The sequence below is a fragment of the Betta splendens genome, chromosome 5, assembly GCF_900634795.4.
Source record: "Betta splendens chromosome 5, fBetSpl5.4, whole genome shotgun sequence".
In the NCBI taxonomy this organism is placed as follows: Eukaryota; Metazoa; Chordata; class Actinopteri; order Anabantiformes; family Osphronemidae; genus Betta; species Betta splendens.
Window position 1 is genome coordinate 6,084,662 of NC_040885.2, and position 19,613 is coordinate 6,104,274.

The 19,613-nt window shown below is 46.3% G+C and overlaps 1 protein-coding gene across 2 annotated transcripts; it reads right to left on the minus strand.

The window, feature by feature from the left end:
- Positions 1 to 87: 87 nt before the first annotated feature.
- Positions 88 to 18,354, minus strand: phactr3b (phosphatase and actin regulator 3b). 2 transcript variants are annotated; one of them, XM_029151201.3, is made up of 13 exons: positions 18,057 to 18,354; positions 11,691 to 11,846; positions 11,538 to 11,609; positions 11,297 to 11,437; positions 10,668 to 10,889; positions 10,393 to 10,600; positions 10,089 to 10,261; positions 9,767 to 9,920; positions 1,778 to 1,833; positions 1,321 to 1,382; positions 1,025 to 1,165; positions 752 to 828; positions 88 to 546 (listed from the first exon to the last, which is right to left on the minus strand). In XM_029151201.3, exons 1-13 carry the CDS (start codon positions 18,163 to 18,165, stop codon positions 531 to 533), a joined length of 1,587 nt encoding a protein of 528 aa, XP_029007034.1. In that variant the 5' UTR covers positions 18,166 to 18,354; the 3' UTR covers positions 88 to 530. The 2 variants fall into 2 exon arrangements, with proteins under 2 accessions (XP_029007034.1, XP_029007035.1); XM_029151202.3 differs by lacking the exon at positions 18,057 to 18,354 and adding an exon at positions 13,689 to 13,788.
- Positions 18,355 to 19,613: the final 1,259 nt, after the last annotated feature.

Genomic DNA, 19,613 nt, shown 5'->3' on the forward strand with positions numbered 1-19,613 from the left:
AAGCTCCACTGTGTCTAATGCGAAACAGGCTGCTTACGATGAAGGGATTAAAGCCCATTAATCTGACCTAATTAACCACAAACAAGGTTTGTTACAAACTGAAAACCTCTTATTGTGCAGACAATAAATAGTGCTTACAAAGGGATTGTTGTTGTCTTGTACACAGGCAAGAAGAACATTTTTAGTGTCCATAGCATCAGACACAACTCGGGATGTGACTACAGATACAGTACTGGAGTGGGACTGGTCGACTCGGCCACATGCACACCTCTTCCTCTGTGGTGTCGAAAGCACGACTTTAAAAAAAGGTCTGTTTAGAAAAAGAAGTCTCTGCTTGTTTATGGCGAATCCATGAGCTTGTTTCTTCCAGCTCCTGTTACAAGGTGATGTGAGATGTTCCTCTGAACTAGAGACATAGCCTCCAAGGTTTGCTGGACCCAAATATCAGGACATCCACTGACTGTGCACCACCAGCACATGTCACCACCACTGACAGAACCAGTCATCAGCAACTCTTCACAGAAGAAACCCTACGGCCGGTGGAACCTGCAGAGAGAAGCCAGAACAGTCACAGGTTCAGGGTTCCATCAGGCACTAGTTCTATCATCGGCCGGCCCAGTGCACACAAAGCTTCAGTGGATCCGTCATTACAGTGAAAAGGTGGCACACAAGGATGTAAGCATCCTCCCCGACGTAAACCTGGAAACCACAATGAGCCTCGTGGACTGTCCAGAACCACATCAGTACTAACCTGGTCAGATGCTTGCTCAGAGAATGCACTTCCATCTCACTGCTCTTAAACTCGTTCAGCTCCTTCCTTATTGCCGCCTGCGGAAAAGAAGCAACATCAGGCCCAGAAGCCCAGGGGTGGTGCCTCCATCGCTTTCATTATTTGAACCATGCCTCGCATGTCTCATCGCTGAGCTGAGGATTCCGACATTCCCACTGCAGATCCTGCAGCAGGGACGACAGCTGGCAGCCACACATTTAGACGCTGGCTGTGGGAGTGGGGGTTGCCAGATACCTTGTCAGCAGCTGACAGTCGGGTCCAGGGCTTGTCAGCTCTCCTGTCATAGTCCTGAGCTTTGGCCACTTCCACGTAGTCACTGAAGCGAATCAGGATCTTTCGGTCTCGCAGCTCATCCACCGTCGGCCGCTGGTTCAACTGGAGAAACAATAAAAGTGCAGCTTTCATCAGCTCATGAGCGCATTTGAAGAGCTCAGTGATAGGACTCATCTTCCAGGTCCAGAACTGAGACTGCTTTATAGTCACTGTGAAGGCTTGTCTGAAGCCTTGAACCCATCCATTTTAGATCCCACCTTTCTGTTGAGACGCTGTTTGATTTCTCTCCTCTCCTCCTGCTCCGTCTGGTCATTTCTCTCTGTTGGAAGAAAAAGATAAGAAGCACAATCAACAGTGTTGTCACCATGATGACAGACACTGAACAGTTCCTGATGGGACCGAACTCATGGAGAGCGACAGACACAGTTGCTCAGAGGTCACAGGTGGGACATTCCTGGCGTTATTCTGTACTGTAATAACAGGACTTTTCAACATGGAACGGCTGCAGTGACAATGTTTATTCCTTTAATGAAACGGGAGCTGGTTAATGACACAACCTACAGTATCTGTCCATGACACCCAGCACCACAATAATGTGTCATATATGAAACAACACTAACAAAGTGTGCGTTTGTGTGATAGTGTGTGACAATAAGTACATTCATTATGAAGCAGATGACAGTCTTGGCTCATGGCCGTCACGCAGACACTCACGCTTCAGGATGTTCCGACTCTCCAGCTCCTCCACCGCCGGTCTCTGGCTCAGTCTCCTGCGGAAAAACACCAAAATTACGTTCTGGACCATCGTCGCTCCCACCGCTCCCTTGGTCCTGTGGCCTGAAGCACCAAAGTCTTTCAGTCAGTTTCTTCAGAACTACTGGAACTGCGGGGGCCTGAGTCGGTGCGCGGAACGCCAGCACCCGCACATCCAAAGCGCAAACGCGCGTCGCACCTGATGCAAAGAGCGGCTTCTGTTGTTAGCGTTGAATGTTAAGCTCCACATCGGGGAAAACAGGACTGCGCATTAAGTGCACAGCGTAACGGAGGCAGGTTTGAATGTTCTTGAAGTTCTGAGAGGAGACTTGGTTGAAGAGTCGGCGAAGCTGCGCTAAATGGAGCCGCACAGCGCTGCCCGCTTTTCTGCACGCGCGCCGCACTAACGCGAGGGGGCGGGGCCGAGATACCCGTGCACACGCACGCACGCACGCACGCACACAGCCGCATTGTTAAAACACAGCTCGTTTTTCTTTGCATGTGCAACACAAAGCAAATACCCGACAGGTGTGAGGCTTCAGGTGATGATGAGCAGTAAAAGGAGCCTAAATATTTGATGGATGCGCTGGAAATGATTAGTGGTGAGAATCAGTCCAACAATGTGCGAACCATCATCATTACCAGACTCACTGACAGACAGCGGCTACTAACACAATCACCAGAATGCAAACGAGCCCTCTGTTCTCTATCCAGTACTGATCAGCTGCTCACATGTCTCTGCACCACACAGCGACCTCGGCCTCACGCTGGTTTTACTGACCTTTGATGGACACTGATGAACCAGGCTCAGTCTTTTATACTGTATGTTATACTGCATCAGACTTGTATGTTCACTTCATCCTCCTGTATCTACAATAGAGGACATACTTGTCCAACACAAACAAAATCATCTCCTAGAAATTGGTAAAAACAAATAAACTTGTGAGAACTTCACATTTTAGTTTGTCTGCTGTGTGCTCTGTTTTCAGGATATAATAAAAACAGTACAAGTACAAGACAAGTGTTACAAACCATGTTAGATGCACTAAGTACCAGGACGACGATTCTGTCTCATTCAACACAAACATTAAACGATTTAGATCAGTTCAATCAGCCGGACGCCTGTAAATTACTGAGGGGCTTTTGATTCCCATTGTTTTCATCTGACGCCCTTTGGTGCTATATCAATAAAATACTTCCTTCCCAGCATGCAGTTTAAGCAGCTCCTCTTCGTTTGACATCAGATCGACAGATAATGACAGGCCAGATCAGTGGTAACAACTGAGCTTTTCATTGTCTGAACATTATGGGTCCACTGAGCGCTTAGCACAGATATGTCAGTACAGGAAGCTGAGGGGTCAATGTCTAATGGAGCAGAGCTACAGAACAGTCCAATGCAGCATGTGAAGCACAAAACATTTTAGGCCAAGTGTATTTGGCCTCTGTTCAAACCAAAATTATAACCTACGAGAATGTTTTGCATTCAGAAATTGGGCTTATGTGGTTAAAAGCAAAAAGTAAATCCCAAAATGGTGAAAGCCAGGATGAGTCAGTTCACTCAGCCGCTCCCTTAGGTCAGAGGTACAAGCTCCTCATTAGCCGGAGAACTCGCCCGCACGTCAAAGCAATGAGCCACGCGCAGGAGCAGCGCCGATGGGACTGTCAGCCCAGGAACAGGCGTCAGGCCACGGCCCGGCAGCACTGCTGCCCACTGAGGTGTGTGCTAATAGTGCAGTGGGAGCAGTCGCAGGGGAAGCTGCCAGGAAGAGTTAAGGGAACCCACGGCAGTGGTGGCGGAGCAGAAGCTCAGCGTTTACGTAACTGCTGAGCTGCATGTCTGACAAACATGACGATGACTCCTGGTTCTGCTGTTTGCTCCACATAAGCTCAATCTTTAAACTGCTTTCTAAAACATCATCAGGACACTCATAAAATGTGCCCAGACATGAAACCAGAATTCATCCGGCCAGTTGTTTGCGTCTGAGTGGGAAGACGGTGTCCACACAGGTCCACAGATCCACAGTGTCAATGTTTAAACCCGATGGCATGTGGAGGACGCTCAGCTCTGCTATGAATGTCATACACAAGGTTGATGGGAAACTTCATGCTGGACTCTATGAGGCAAATGTTCAGTTGTGTAGTACAAGTTATAGCACGGACCCTGATGCTGGATTCATCCTCTGGGAATTACTGTACAAATGTAATGGCAACAATAATGTTTCATTACAAAAAAAAGATATTAAGAAATTATATGAGCCTTCAAGTAGCTCTCTGAGGTTTTTCTATATGAGGACATGATCGGGGTTGTGACATGTATTAGACTGGACTGTGTATGATGAATGTCATTCTGTAGAGTTTGACTGACAGGGGCCAGGTGGGGCCGGCGTTCACTGATGAGCAGCGAAGCAAGCAGCACATACAGCATGTTGGGTGCCTGATCTCTGGTGGCTGTGAGTCTCCTGACACGTCGACTAGAGGGAAAGCACTGCACGAGGCTAATTACTGCGTGCAGGACGGGGGCGCATCGCTGCTGACAAACTGTCGCTTTGCTTTGCTTCCCACCGCATACTGTACAGTATGAGCAAACAGTGGTGTGGTCGCGTGCTCATGCCTCCATCTGCAGCTCCACTGCCTTGATGAACGGAGGAGACCAATACAATATGAGCCCGGGACGCGGCTCCATACACTCTACATATACACTCTAGTGTCACCAAACTAAACTAGTTTGGAGTTAGATCTTTTTCAGTAGTTGACTAGCAAAGCTAGTGACTTTGTTGCATAGCTTATTGCTGAGGTCAATTATTTGTAGTAAATATTAACTATTGCAGGTCTTTTTGGATGTCATGCAGTTCTGGTTATTACAGGTAGATGTAGATGTCTGTTACTGTGATGATTAAGTGATGAACAGCATTAGGTTTTAACACAACACATTTGAACACTTTTGTGTGTGTTTTCATTTAATCTGTCTGATAGTGACGCTGAGCTGATCAGCTGCTGGGTTCAGTCTATGTCTACGCTTCGTGGCTGCACTCAACAGGCTCCTGTCATCAGACCTGGTGGCTTAGTTAATCTGAACTGTAGACAGTGAACAATATCAAAGCTGTGAGACATGAAACACATGCTTTACATAATGCGGATGCCAATTAGCCGCTAGTATTATTATCAGCCTCCAGTGTTTCACTCTGTACACTGACATTGCTCCAATTAACACGCGAGGGCTGCACTGACAGAACTGATATGACGAGGGGTCTCTCTCATTGCAGAACCAATGAGCGCCTGGTGTGCAGGAAGCAAAAGGACACGATGACAACTGAACTTTATTGATCCCACATTTGGGAAATCAAATCTCTGCACTTTATCTCAGCAGCTCATCACAGTACAGCACCTGGGGAGCTCGTGTAAAGTGTCTTGCTCAAGGACCTTCTGCTTCCCAGTGCAAAGCGCTACCTACTGAGCTACCGGGCACATAATGACATCACTGTCCCAGTGATGACACCCATCTGCATGCTTTTACGTAACGTTCCAGGTCCCTGAATGCCACAGCCTACAGAGAGTCACTGTGACCTACGGGAACAGAGAGCTGGGAGGTGCCACAGCTTATCATCAGCTATGCTGCTGTTCATACTGGAGTCAAACACAATGGTTCATTTACACAAGCCCTCAACTAAACCTCAAATCTGCACATAACACTGAAAATGCCTTAAAAGGAAGAAGTTCCTCTCTGATTTCTTCTTCAGGGCTTTTAAGTAAGTCATCAGATGCACAACTTCCCTTGAATGACGACCTCAGCCTCGAGGAGGAGAGCTTCCTCCAGCGCGTCTCCATCCGTGGGCAGAGCAGAGCAGAGCAGGCTGCACCGTGACGTAGATGGGCTGTGGTTATGGGTGCTGCTGCAGGAGCTAAATTTAGAAGCAGAGGGTTCCCTTCTGCTTCCCCTGCCAGCTCAGCGCTCTGCACTGTGCTGCAGAGTCATGGGAATCAATGCCACACGTCAGCTCCAAATGATAAGACAATGACAGAAGTATGTTTTGGCAGGATTCAATATTTAAAGTTTGGACTTTCCATCCACTGAAAAAAGGTATTTTCTTTTCTCATACTTGTCCCTCAAAACCTCAAAAACTTTTATTGCTCACCTCTTCTAAACAACTGGCATAAACTTGAAACTATTAATTAACAAAGTAATGTGTGATTTGTTTCTTTTCTTTGTGTTTAAAGTCAGAGCCTCGTGTTCAGGTTTTGATGAATGAAGACGACTATGTGCTGACAGTTTCCAAGGCTGTGACCTGAATGGCTGAATGAGACAGTGTCATTGAAACGCCTGTTGGTCACAGACTGCCCGCTGTTACAGCATTAGTTTTTCTACTTACAGTAATGCATAGAACAAGCAGAGTTTGGGTTTGGCTGTTTTGTGTCTCAATGTTGTGAATTAGCTTTAAAATGCCTAAATGTGCCATTCAAATGTTCTACTTGTGCATCCAATGCTCAAACACTGTGAGTGGTGTAAACAGGACAGTGAGCTGCCACCTCCACCACCACAGAACAGACCTCCAGCTCTGTGATCCGTCAGCAGGACGGGGACGCTGGGATGCTGACCTGCACTGACCTGAATGTAGTTAAAACATGGAGTAAACTGCATTTAGTTATGGATTAACCCACATTCGACAACAGCAGAACATGTATAAATAAACAAAGCTAAAACTAAAGGGTTCCCTCAGTACTACCTGTTGGTTGAACAGATCCATCGTTGCTTTTCAGGCAGTAACATCACTCAGCACAAACTGCGTTAACTGTAGGAGCAGTAGGACACTTGGCTCGTAACTGAGTGGTTGCTCTGACCTCTGTCCTCAGCTGTGTACACAGTGTTCCTAACTTCCCCACATGACACAAAATTGATCTCTTCCTGTGTTTATTATGCAACAGTCATCTTTACATAAGTATTGTTGGGATGTTGCCTTGTTTCTGTACAGTGCCCCCTGCGGATGAGACGCCCAGGAGCCTGGAGGTCACCAGGCGCCCACGGTCAGAGTCACGGCCTGAGGCCAGAGTTTGTGGTAACAAGCTCCTGTGGCTGTCAGATGGTCCAATAGGTAAGAGGCACATGGAGACGTGTGATGCCAGGGTCCACCCACCCTTGGCTGCACCGTTTGTCTCTCAGATCCGTCTTGTCTCATTGCTCGGTCCTGTTTACTGCTGCCTTCCTCCTGGTTAGAACCTGAACAGGAACCTGGGTTTTGTTTTCTCTTACTGGAGCTCAACAGGTCAAATCCCATTCAAATTCAAACATCTCTCATTTAGATACAAAAGCTGCTCAGAGATTTATCACCAGGTCGGGTCAGAAACAAACAGGCTGAACGTTTCCTATTTCTGTATCTATTTGAAAGGAATCCATTCCCTCGTCCTAGTTCAGATAAGTTCACACAGTAGAACCTATAATTCATGTATAGAATGAATGACTTGCTTCATCTGCAGTAGGCTTCACTCCTTCGTGCCAGTGCCATTTAGTTCAGAGACTTTTAGTTTCAGTGCCAGTGTTGGACTGTACATGTACTGAGGCAAGAAGCAACAAGGTGACTCAGGCCTGAAAACCAGCCATCATCACAACTCACCACTCTTCACTCTGAGAGATCTGTGACATCTTGAGAGACTGCAGCAACACTGGGCGCCTGTCTCCTTGTAGAGCAGTGTTGTTCAGCAAGAAGCACCGTGATTCTGCACTGAAATCCAAGCCTGTCTAACAACTGCATTACATATGAGACTGTTTAAAAGCATTGTTAAAGCAAACGTGTTTGTTGTGGTCTGATAAACGATCACACAGAAGCAGCGTTACTAGAACATACCCACCTTAACTCCAGCTGCATCATAACATAGCATGACATTGCTAATAGCCTGTCCGCTAACGTGCTACATTAACATCTGATAGAAACACCAGTTTAAGGTTTGTGCGACTGCATCACCTCCGCAAATCACGAGAGTAACGTCACACTTCATACGCATGAATATTAAATATAATTAAAGTCATCAGTCAGTGGACGAGCTTGTCGCTGAGCGTTCAGGATCTGCTGTTCCACGTCAAAGCACTTCCACAACTTCCTTGTTCATCAGCCAATCAGAGTGTGGAGGCAAATTAAGGTCACGTTATTTTACTTGTAAGTTTAGCCACGATTTGTGCGTAATTGTAACGCACCAAATTATAGGTGTAAGCATGGTAAAGCCCCACTAAGTCTACAACCACAGATCTGGTTACGCACACACAGATCTAGTCTGACCCTAATTTTCCTCCATAGAATAAAAACATTTTTATATAATGTATGTACAGTAACAAGGGTGGCACAGTGGTGCAAATGGGAGCCTCACAGCGAGAAGGGCCTGGGTTCGATTCCCTGGTGCCTTTCTGTGCGGACTTTGCATGTTCTCCCCATGTCTGCGTGGGTTCTCTCTGGGTTCTCCGGCTTCCTCCCACGGTCCAAAGTTTAATTGGTCACTCTAGATTGCCTGTACGTGTGTGTGAATGGTTGTCTGTCTGTGTGTTGCCCTGCGATGGACTGACGACCTGTCCAGGGTGGACCCTGCAGTTAGCTGGGTAGATAGCCTGCGACCCTGCATGGGACTAAAATGGATGGATGAATGTAACAAGCATTCTACTGAACACCTAGGACATGTATGAGCTACACTATCCTATACATAGCAAACTGGCGTGTCCTTACAGAAGCAGGCCCATATGAATTATTATACTGTAATTACTGTGTGAACATGGAAGAATCACAACATGCTGAGATTTATCCCAAATATTCTGCTAAAGTTGTGTTTTTCTAATGGAAGCCAATGAAAAGTTAGTGAATGACATAATAAAGGCTAAATAAGCAGGATGAGGAAAGAACCAGGCACCAGTGGCTTCAGAAACGCTGCAATGTGATGATGGCAGAGAACAAAAGGAAGCTGATTTATCCTGTTAAAGAAGCCACCAGAGCTGTCACACATTCTGAATTATTTGACTTCACGGCGCTGGTTTTTGCACATTAATCTGGACTTTCACACTTGTCATTCTTATGAAGGCTGGACATTTTATTTAATGTAACAATGCAAAATTATATATATTTAGACACCTAGTAGAACAGCTGAACCCAGGTCAAGCACAGACGACGTGTTGCAAACAAGCAACGATCTTAATGGTCTGTGTTAATAAAGGCCTGAAAAACGACTACATGTCGTTTACATGTCGACATAGAAAGTCAGCTTCAGCTCAGAGGACGTGACTGGATGAAATGCCCCAAGTATAAGTTGCACGGCTCACTGCGCGTTGGCGTAGCCCCCAGTATGTTGACTGGTAATCCTATCAACGCCAAACACGATAACTGCCTTTTGCCTTTTACATAACATGACAAATGCGATTTTGTTCTACGGAACTTTCCTCCACTGTCTCAGAGAAAAATCCTGCAGTACACTCCAGAAACCCGAGTGCCTGACCCAGAGCAGACACATCCAAAGGAAGGGGGGGAATGAGACCCAGACACACAAAAACACACGTATGTAACAGTGTGAGCTCCAAATTCAGCTCACAGAATGGCTACAGCAGTCGCATGATGATGCAGCGGCTCATCTAGTTTCACCTGCAGCAGCAGCAGCAGCAGCAGCAAAGGTTAGATGATAAAGCAGCAGAAAAGAGCTTTTTGGAGAATTCTGAGTATCGGGAGGATACTGACAGCATGATGTGTTTGAATCTGGGGCCAATCTAGCTCTGCTCCTACCTGGTTTCTCCTCACAGTCTGTGAGTGTCTGTTTGGTGGACAACCATGCCTCTAGGGGCCTGTTTGTCCTGCTGAGCGCCATCTACTGGAACCCAGAACAAGAGGTCCCACGTTTCAGACGGAATCGTTCTCAGTAGATGGTGAAATGGAGACAATCGGACAAAGCGACCTATGAAAAGCCCGAGGAGGCTGCAGACAGACTCACTTGGCCAGCTTCATCTCTATCTGCTGACGGAGTTCCTGGCGTTCCTGGTCACTGCGCACTGGAAATATATTGCGGTCCTCTAGCTCCTGTTTGCTGGGACGGTTCCGAAGCTTCACCGCCAGCAGCTCCTTCCTCATCCTGCGTGGCAGCGTCCCTGTTCAAACAGGACCATAAGCAGGAAGCATCATGGTTATCAGTCACATTTTTTCTATTATTGTTAGTTTCTATTAATTGGTTGAGCAGATGTTGAAAACTGCTGAAACGTAACACATCCACGTCACAGATGCTCTGGTGTGTCATCTACTGACAGGCACAGACCTACCAGAGATCACAGAGTCATTCCAGCGGTCCTGGTCGCTCAAACACTCATCCAGACGTCTGTTCTCCTTGTTCTCGTCTGACTCCCCGGGGGCCTCCTTCTCTGTGCTCGATGTGCGGGACAGACGGCCATCCAACCGGCGTCTGGGAGAGGAGCGCACTTCCCTCGCCTGAAAACTGAGATCACATTCGACCAGAGGAGTGTGTCAAGCACAGCTTGAGGGAGGTGTTTGTGTGAGGTTACAGTTATGGAGCTGAGCCAGCTGTACCATAGTTAACGTTTTAGGCAGCTGGCTCCTAGGTCTGACCTGTCCTGTCTGTGTTTAGTGGCCAGGGCACGGTGCAGTTCCTCAATGATGCAGCTGGGGGGCAGCTGTGGGTGCAGCGCCCCCAGATGGGGGGAGGCGGTGGGTGTGGAGATCCTGCCTCGCAGCGCGGAGCCATGTGGGTCTTTGGGGAGAGTGAAGTTCCTGGGTAAGGTTGCTGGGGACCTTTTAACCGGAGCAACGGGGGTACCTGGAGGAAAGCACCACAGTGACGCCCTGCTGCCAACCAGGCGGACATCGGTGTCCGGCAAACTCACGGTCTAGGCTGCCCAGCCTGGTGAGCAGTTTGACTGGCGGGTCGGGTGGAGGCGGGGCGCTGGCTCGTCTCTGGGGCTGGGCCCCCGTCGCCTCCTGCTTCCCGTCAGCAGACTCCACCTTCTCCAGGAGTTGCTCCTCGCAGGGGTCACCTAGTGAGGAGCTCTCGTCTTCACTCTGACAGGGCTCTGCCACTGTCTTTGAATCTTCAGTCACATCTTGACCTGAAACAGAGCAACAGCAATGATCCTTTGGTCTGTTGAAAGTCTTTGTCACCCCCTAGTGGCCAATTAGACTCATGTACTGAAGCAGCTGCCCATATAGAAGGAATGTATGGAAAAACACATGCGCTCAAAGAGGAACTAGATTGAGCTCCTGATGAACAATGAGAGATTTTAAAGCTGAAGCGTTGAACATGCAGGTTCAACAGTTGCATCAGTTCTTGCTTTTCTGGTGGTGAATGCTCATGTCAGCCTTTGTTTTCCTAGAGTTTTCTTGTAACATGCTCCTTTTTGTCATCTCTCTTGGTTGACTACTACCTGGGGAGGTGACAGAAGCCCACTGCAATCATCTCCAGGTCTCTATTTACCACCGCACCTGACGTTACACTCGTATCATTCCTGTGCGCTACCTGTTGATGTGTCTATATCGCTGCCCAGGTCTTCATTTGTGCTGGCCAGAGGCGCCACAGGCTCCTCATCTCGGTCCTCACCATCAGAGTGGGTCAGTGTGTCTGGATCCTCACTGTTCCCTCCAGAAGCACCATCAGAATCTGTGTGTGGCATAGAAAAGGAAGCGGATGTGAGTGCGCACGGGGCTCATGTGGCTGAGCTCAGCTGTGATGATCTGGGCCGATGTGTTCTTCTCTGCACCTGTCTCCTCCCCAGGGTTCCTCCTGCCGAGCTCGTCCCTCTTCTGGCGTGCAGCTGCCTTCTTCTCCACCACTAAACAACACAAGTACTAACATGTAAGCAGGTCTCCTACTAATGCCTGGAATAAAACGTCGTTTCCTCCATCTTACTCACTTGCAGAGGGCTTCAGCTTCTCATTTTTCTTTTTCCTCCACTTCCACGGCTTGAAGATGCGTCCCAGGCTGGCCAGCTTGCTGCTTCTGCGGACAGGAGGCGTGACCCCTGACACCAGGCAACCTGAGTGCAGCGCCCTCTGCTGTTCCATCACATCTGCAACCACGAGCAAACACGAAGCCTCAACACAGGCTGATTCACCAACCAACGTGTGAGAGGGTCGCTGGCTTTAAACATCTTATGGTTCCTTTCATGTGAGCGCGGAAGCGAGAAGAGGGTGGAAGACAGAGAATGACATTGTTAGTGTGACTAACCTTAACCCTTGGCTTTAGATGCGCCAAAAAACACCAGCAATGAAATGCATTTAAAAGACAAAGGACCAATAAAAACTAATTCTGCACCACCACCTTTTCCTCAGGCTGATTCGCCAGCAGTGACAGGGTTCTATTTTAAAAGTCTGTAACTACTGACTTGCATTGTTCCTTGACTTTAGGCCTATCTTCAGAGGAACTCCTGAACGTTTTACTGACACATACGGCTGCACTACATGGGATGCAACAAATATCCAGTAAATAATCACATATTCTGCCATTTGTCAACTAATGAATTGATCAAAAACCCTTTCAGCACTCCATTCATCAAGTAAGAGTTAGTTGGTGATTTACTGCTCATTAGCCTCGTGCGGTGGGAGAAGTACTCTATTAAGGTGATGTATTTGCACATCTAGCTGTCACAGAGCAATGTTAGCACTGCTTCTAACACCCTGTGGGTTAGTGTCTATCTCCAATAGTGTGTGAGCAACCTGAATATTGTTTCTGTATGTAGTAGCTTTAATAACAGGAACTCTCCCAAATAAGATTATTACTTATTTCGTTCAAGGCTAAACTGAATTGTGTAGAACGACAGCAAGTTCTCACTTATGTTCTGAACATCTGTCAATCATACAGACTGAAGACTGGGGCAGTAGTACTGCTAGTGACTGTGCTGGACTGGCTCTGGTAATTGCTTCGTTAAGCTTTCTTGCTCAGATGTTGCTACTTTGCTTTTCTTAAGGGATCATGATGACAGACGAGCAGGTGAGTTGACTGAGCTGGTTCGACTGCAAAGAGTGAGCTTCCATGGAGCGACCGGAGGATCGAGCACTCCTACACAGTCTGGCTCCAACTGCCAGCTGAGCCGTGGGCAGAGCAGGGACATTCTCAAACCAATCACATTCACCGACACTACTGGTCCCACTCATACTGTGTGCACATATTCACTATATACACACAGTTCCCCATCACACGCAGGGTATTATGTCAGCACGTTTTCATTTTTCCAGTAATGGTTTACTCTGTAACAACACAACAGGTTTAGAAGCTCTTTTGCTGCGTTGACAAATACTTGACATTTAGTAACACAAAGCTTTGGCCTCCTCCCACACTCATCTGACTGATCACCAACAATGGGAAACAGGCCCAAGTCATATGCAGCCGCCTGGGATGCAGCTGGGAATTCAGGTCAAGCCTGTAGTAGCAGCAGCAGCAGACTCAGGGTCAGGCTGCTGTTGCCACGGTTACCACACTGGATGCTGCAGCAAGGGCCCTCGGAGGCAGAAAATCAACACGGCATGAGAAATAGGGAGTTGCTGGGTGGATGGCGAAGGCAGCAGCAGCCAATCACAGCCCAGGAGGTAGTGAAGCATAATGTCATTCACCAAACCACAGTCCTGGGTTTTTAAATTCAAGTTACACTAAAATATTAATAAACCTGAACCTGTTTTTGTGCTTGCTTGTTTTCAAGCAGCAAGGATACCATTTAATACAAAGGAAATCACCTACAGTACAGCTTGTCATGAATTGCATTTGAATAACAACCTGCTTCTACTGATATGAAAAGCATGGAGCTCTGTACATGACATCAACTACAGACACATCACCATAAATAAACCACATGCTCAGACACTCAAACACTAGGAACCTTACTGTAAATGAGCGCTAGGTTGAATGTTTGACTTACATATCATAAGACACACAGCTACTGCAGCCAGTCGTCCTTCCAGCGCTGGGTTCTGCTATTGCTCTGACTGACAGAGAAGGTTGAGCAGAAACTAGTGGGAATGACTGGGTTGGGTCTGGCCATGTGGGTCCCGCCCCCCCCGGAGTGAGGGAGGAGACATCAACACAAATGTAATCTTTTTATTCTGCATGGAATTCATATATTTCATTATGTTTACTTATTAGATGAACACTAACAACGTATGGAGCCACATTGCAGCCATAGGTCTTCATTTCCACCTGTTGGTGGCGCTGTTCTGGTGTAGGAGGCACAAAAACCTCACCAGTTCTGGGAACTGGGATAAATATCTGGTAAGAAGCTATCTGTTGGAACTATCTTTGGATTCCAGTATCTGGGTAAATGATAAAAAGTGCACCATATGTATCAATAGTTGTATTCCTGATTACCCACAGACTAGACGAGTGCTCAGTGCTCAAGCCTTATAGAAGAGATGCAGTGACTCGATCAAGGTTTGGTTCTATGTCTTATGATGGAACATTTCTTTTCTAGGGAAAGCTCTTTTGCCTCAATCAAGTACTGGATATGAAATGTCACAAAAGTAAATGATATGTGTAAATCAAATGTTTTCTCTAACAAGACACTTCCTCCACTACTTACCCAGTACATTTCATTGACACAAGAGACTCACTATTAATTATTCAAATAACATCCCTAGATGTGTAAACAAAGCTCTTGTGGTTCCACATTGATTTTCTACATGCCCACAAGAGCAGGAAGGTGTTCCATCAGCAAAGATAAAACACAACTCTAATGTAATATTTACAAGACTTCAAATAGGATCCTGCCAAAAGGTTCAAAGTGAATAGTTAGTGAATTCCTCGGGTGGGTGTCTCAGGGTGAAAGAATCTGACAGCTATTGTCTGCTGGTTTTCCAACTCTCCCTGCCCCATCTGATACTGATCACCTTGACCAGGTGTGTTTATCCAATCAGCAGCTAACTGACACACCTGAACGAGGTGATCAGCAGGAAGAGTTGGAAAAGGACGAGGACCAGGATTGAATCCCCCTGCACTAGTCTATATTAGGGTGATGTAGTGTGTGAGTGTAGTTCTGTGTTGTCTTGTTGATGCTGTAGGAAGTGGATTGATGCAGGTGGACTAAGGAGATGTTAAGGTATGGAATACATGACCACCACTGTGAAAATGACACATCAATGTAAATGTATGTGACCTTAAGATATGCAGCATGTCATTCAGATGCTAAACCGTCACCTGTAGTTTGTTTGGTTCCACTTCTGCTTTTTGTCACACCATTAAGTTCTGTTCAACATTCGAGTGGCATAATATCCCCAATCATTTATACAATACACAAACATAAAAGCTTCTTAGAATTTATTTAAAAACATCTAAATAAAAAGGGTCTCGCCTCACAACAAGAAGGTCAGCAGCACAGAGGGACAGAGGTCAGAATGGCCGAACTATGAAGACCCAGATGAGTCTGATTTACAGGATGTGGACCTCTAGTATAAACATACAGTCAATACAGGACAGTGGAATGAGTAAAGCTGCCTATTGTCACTGAAAAATGGTGACACCATAGTCTGGAAGACTGAATAAACAGCCCATAGACCATTGATTGTTCATGACAATATTAACACAATGTAAGAAAAAGGACAGAGTCAACTGAGACCAAGTGGACAAATGAACCAAAGCAAAGAAGCTATTGTTGAAATGAATCCAAGAACCCAACATACCGTAAATGTTTGCATCCAATGAGCTGATGTTTGCAGCTGCCATGCTCCTCCTACTGCTTCTCTGCCTTACTTAACACTGCTTAGAGTCAGCCTGTCACAGGGATCAGTCTCCTCGTTCTTACGCCAGGATTAAGCCTCTGCTTTAATTACATCTGCCACACAGAGCATCAGACACACAGTGTCTCGGCTGTGGGCAGATCCTTCTCTCCAGCTCTGAGTGGTGTAGTGTAGACTGTGCTGCTGCCTGTGCGGTACATCCATGCACCCATCCAGCTGCTGCACGCTCTGCTGTGCTCTCATGTAGAACATACTGAAAAGAATTAGGTCATTCATAAAAGATACATTATGTGTAAATGGCAGACAGCTTCCCCCAACGTGCCTAATCCAGTTGCTGGGTAGATCTCAGCTTCAGGCACTGTTACTACAAACAAAACCACTTAGTCCAGAGTGTGGACACACAGAACACAGGAAAATGCTGACAGTAGTTTACTATGGAGAACTTTAGTTCTCGTCTGCTCATTAGACACCCAAACCAGAACCAACAGGACCCATCAGGACCATTAGCCTAAAAGTACAACACATCTTTGTCTCTGCTTCTACAGACGTTAGTCCCACAAAGATAACAAAGCAGTTCAACACTCAGCCTCAGCTCTGAATGAATATATTTGTAGTAAAACAGAATTTTGAACACTAAAAAAGGATGTGAAAATGAAATCCTTTGGTGATCAACATTCCTTCATTACATTAGCGCCTCTCCTGCCTCCTAAGCTCTAGAGGGACCTGGGGCCATCTCTACGTAAAGGTGAGACACGATACTGTACTGTACCACTGAACCTAAAGGCAAGACTCACCAATGACATACAGTAAGCTACTCCTGCCCAGCAAAGTCCAATCAAATCAATTAAGTCAACCAAGTACTTTACACAACTAAAACTCTTGTTTAAACAGATACTGTATATACATATGATCACATTTGAACCTAGTCCTAGTCACAGGTCTGGAATGCTCCGCAGTCCACGCTCATTCCTCACATGCAGCGTTCAGATGTTCCACCGAACAGAACAGTTCCTCTGACACAAGGTTTGAAATTGATTAAACATTCATTATACAAAATATCAGATTTATGGAAATGCACCTGATGCTTTTTTGGCATTTTGCTCAATCAGCCCATCCTTTCCCACAACGTCCCATCCAGAGGGTTAAACGGCACCACCTCATAGCTGGTGAGCCTGCTCGTCATAGCTGAGGTTGAAAGGGGATCTATTCCAACAGTCCATGAACCGCGCTATGACCCTGCAAATGGTTGGATGGATGCTGGCCAATCTGCCAACATCTTTTAGGAACCTACAAAACTTAAGGAACCTGTTGTAGGATCTAGGTTCGTTAACACGTCTCAGCAGACCCACAAAGACAGCAGATTCATAGACTGCTAAACAAAACAAAGGTGCTGAGGAAAACCACAGACTAGGTGGGTGGAGATTCTCAGTCGTCCAGGTGAAGTTATCTGAAGGTTGAGTCATGTCAAATGTATGCCTTTTTTCTGTAGAAACGTTTCACCACCATCCAGTAGCTTCGTCAATTGGAAGAAAGTTGGCTCAAGGCCAATCCTTTATCCTCCAGTGAGGTTTCCCCTTCCACCTGTGGACAATGGGCCAGTTATGTGAACAAATGGCTGAGGGTTGTAAGTAGGTGTAAACTATCCTTCTCCACTATTAAAGGGTCGCTGATTGTGTCCTTCATGTTGGCCTTGAGACACAATCACACAGACACAATCTGTCTCACATTTATCATTCTGCTCTTTCATATATTCCCAAGAAGATCAAGACCAAGTCCCAAGTTCATCCAAACCTGAGAGGTAAAACAACTTTTGTGTAGCATCCACGGTGCTGCATAGACGCCTGCACACTGATTCTCAGTCAATCCTGTCTCAGATAAACACGGCTCACAGCGTGCACTGTGGAAAAATAGCGGTTAGTGCAGAAAAACATGTCAACCAGCCAAGTGCTGCCTTCTGCCATTTGGATCACCATGGCAACAGCCAAACACACAAGCTGCACTCTCATCAGCTTCAGTGCCACATACTACTGTATGGGTGATGGTTGTGAGTTCTGTGCTCCCCACGCTGATTAAATAACAGCGGCCATGATGGTTCTCTGTGCATTAATGAGTGACAACACGAAAAGCTTAAATGTGGACAGTGATCGCACCACTGCTGTCAGTGACTCCTGCTCCCTATTCACTCAATCACACACAGCAGCTGTAGCTTGACACCCAGGCTAAATTGGGGTCCAGTGCCTTGCCCAAGGACACTGGGCTCCCGGAACCACGGCTCCTATGATTGGTGGACGACTGTTCTACCACCCTAATGATGAACAGACTCCAGTTGAACAGCATCTGTTTCACACATTACACGCCAAACGTGTCCAGGCTTTATTATGTGTGACTGGTCTAACACAGGCCTAGACACGGAATTGAGCACGCTGGCGTGTGGAGGGGAGTAAATGACGCACGTCAACAACGCAGCCTGGTTTGTTGCGTAAAATCCACCGATCACACCGATGTGCTCGGTGTGTCCGCACGTCGCCCACTGAATGAACGCGTCCCTCTCCTCGTACCTGCTCTGTGCGCTTCACCCATCCGGACCTCGGTGACGCTGCTGGGGTCACTCTGAGATCTTCCGCGCCGCAACACGCAGTCCTCATCCTGCGCGGCCGAGGACGCCATGGTGTTTGGAAATACTCAGTGCAAGACTCTGGAGCGTGATCAGCGCGAGCCAAGGTCACGGGCTCTAGGTGGTGGAGCAGATGCACCGAAGCTGGATTGCTGCAGCTGCAGCGCCTGGTCCCCGACAAGAAGCAGGGGAAATCCATTACGCGTGCAGCATCATGTCGCGTTCAAGTGCTGCTCGTAAAGAGCTGGATTTGACCAAAACCCCGAGTTTGCAAATAGAGTAAAGCTTGATGACGTAATATCTAGTGATAGATACTCGCAAAAAAATAAATACATTTTACAGAACTAAATAACGTATCGCTGGTTAATAAAATATGCAATACTGCAATAATATTTTTATGGGGAAAGGGGGTTGTTCTGAATGAGGTAGTTTAATTTAATTAAATCTATATTATTCTCTTTTACTCAAATTAATTTCTACTTTCTTTGACCTTCCTACTTAGTTTCGTTCATCTTTAGTTGGCACCCACTTAATCCATTGATAATCCTTCATTTTTAAAGCAATATGTCTGACAGTAAGTTAAGGCATCATAGGATCTGGGACTAGATATTGTGGTTTGATTACACAACCTTATCTTTTACTGTGATCTAATCGATAGCAGCCACATGTGGCCTGAATCTGGATGTGGCACATCTGGACAACACGGCATAAGGTTATGCCCATGCCCACGCCCAGCCCAGTTTTAGAATGGCGTCTGCATTCAGCCTGACAGTGTCAAGTGCCTGTAATTTGGGGCAACTTTGAGGACAGCGGGGTGTTAGTGTCTTTTCCTTCGAGTAACTGTGCTGAAACATAATAGTGTCCTGAAGTGATCCTTTATCTTGTTGAAAAGTGACACCAACAAAATGTTAAGCCAACATAAAAAAATAGATCATAGGTCAAATGGTCCTTGTTGTTATAGTAATAGCATTTGTACTATTATGGTAAAAAGTCTGCTGTTTTAACAATTATTTTATTTTTATGTTATTATTTTCATCTTTCCTGTACTGATGCCTTTTCTTGTAATGAAGTACGTTGAAGGTGTGGATACAAGTTATATCTAATATCCTCCTTGCTCTCAGCGGTTCCTCTTAATTTCATGTGTCCCCTCCTGATGTTATTCCAGGTAAATGCCATCTCACTCTCGTGACAGTCGCTGGAGATTATGGATAGACTGATGGGCAAGGCAAGGGATGTTGTGGAGATAAAACTGCGTAATGACAAACCTGTTGACCATTTTCAGTATCCCGTGTGATTCTTTTACATCTTAAAACAACATTTGAGTGAACTGAATTACCTCTAGCTGACATTTACAACACGCTGCCAGTGTCAGGAGAAGATGCTGTGGAATACTGGATCAGGCTTGATAAGGCCGTGGATGTTGTGTGCAAGTGCCTGAAGAGCCAGGGATGTAACATGGGTGATCTCAGCCATGAGGTCACTTTGACATTTATTAACACTA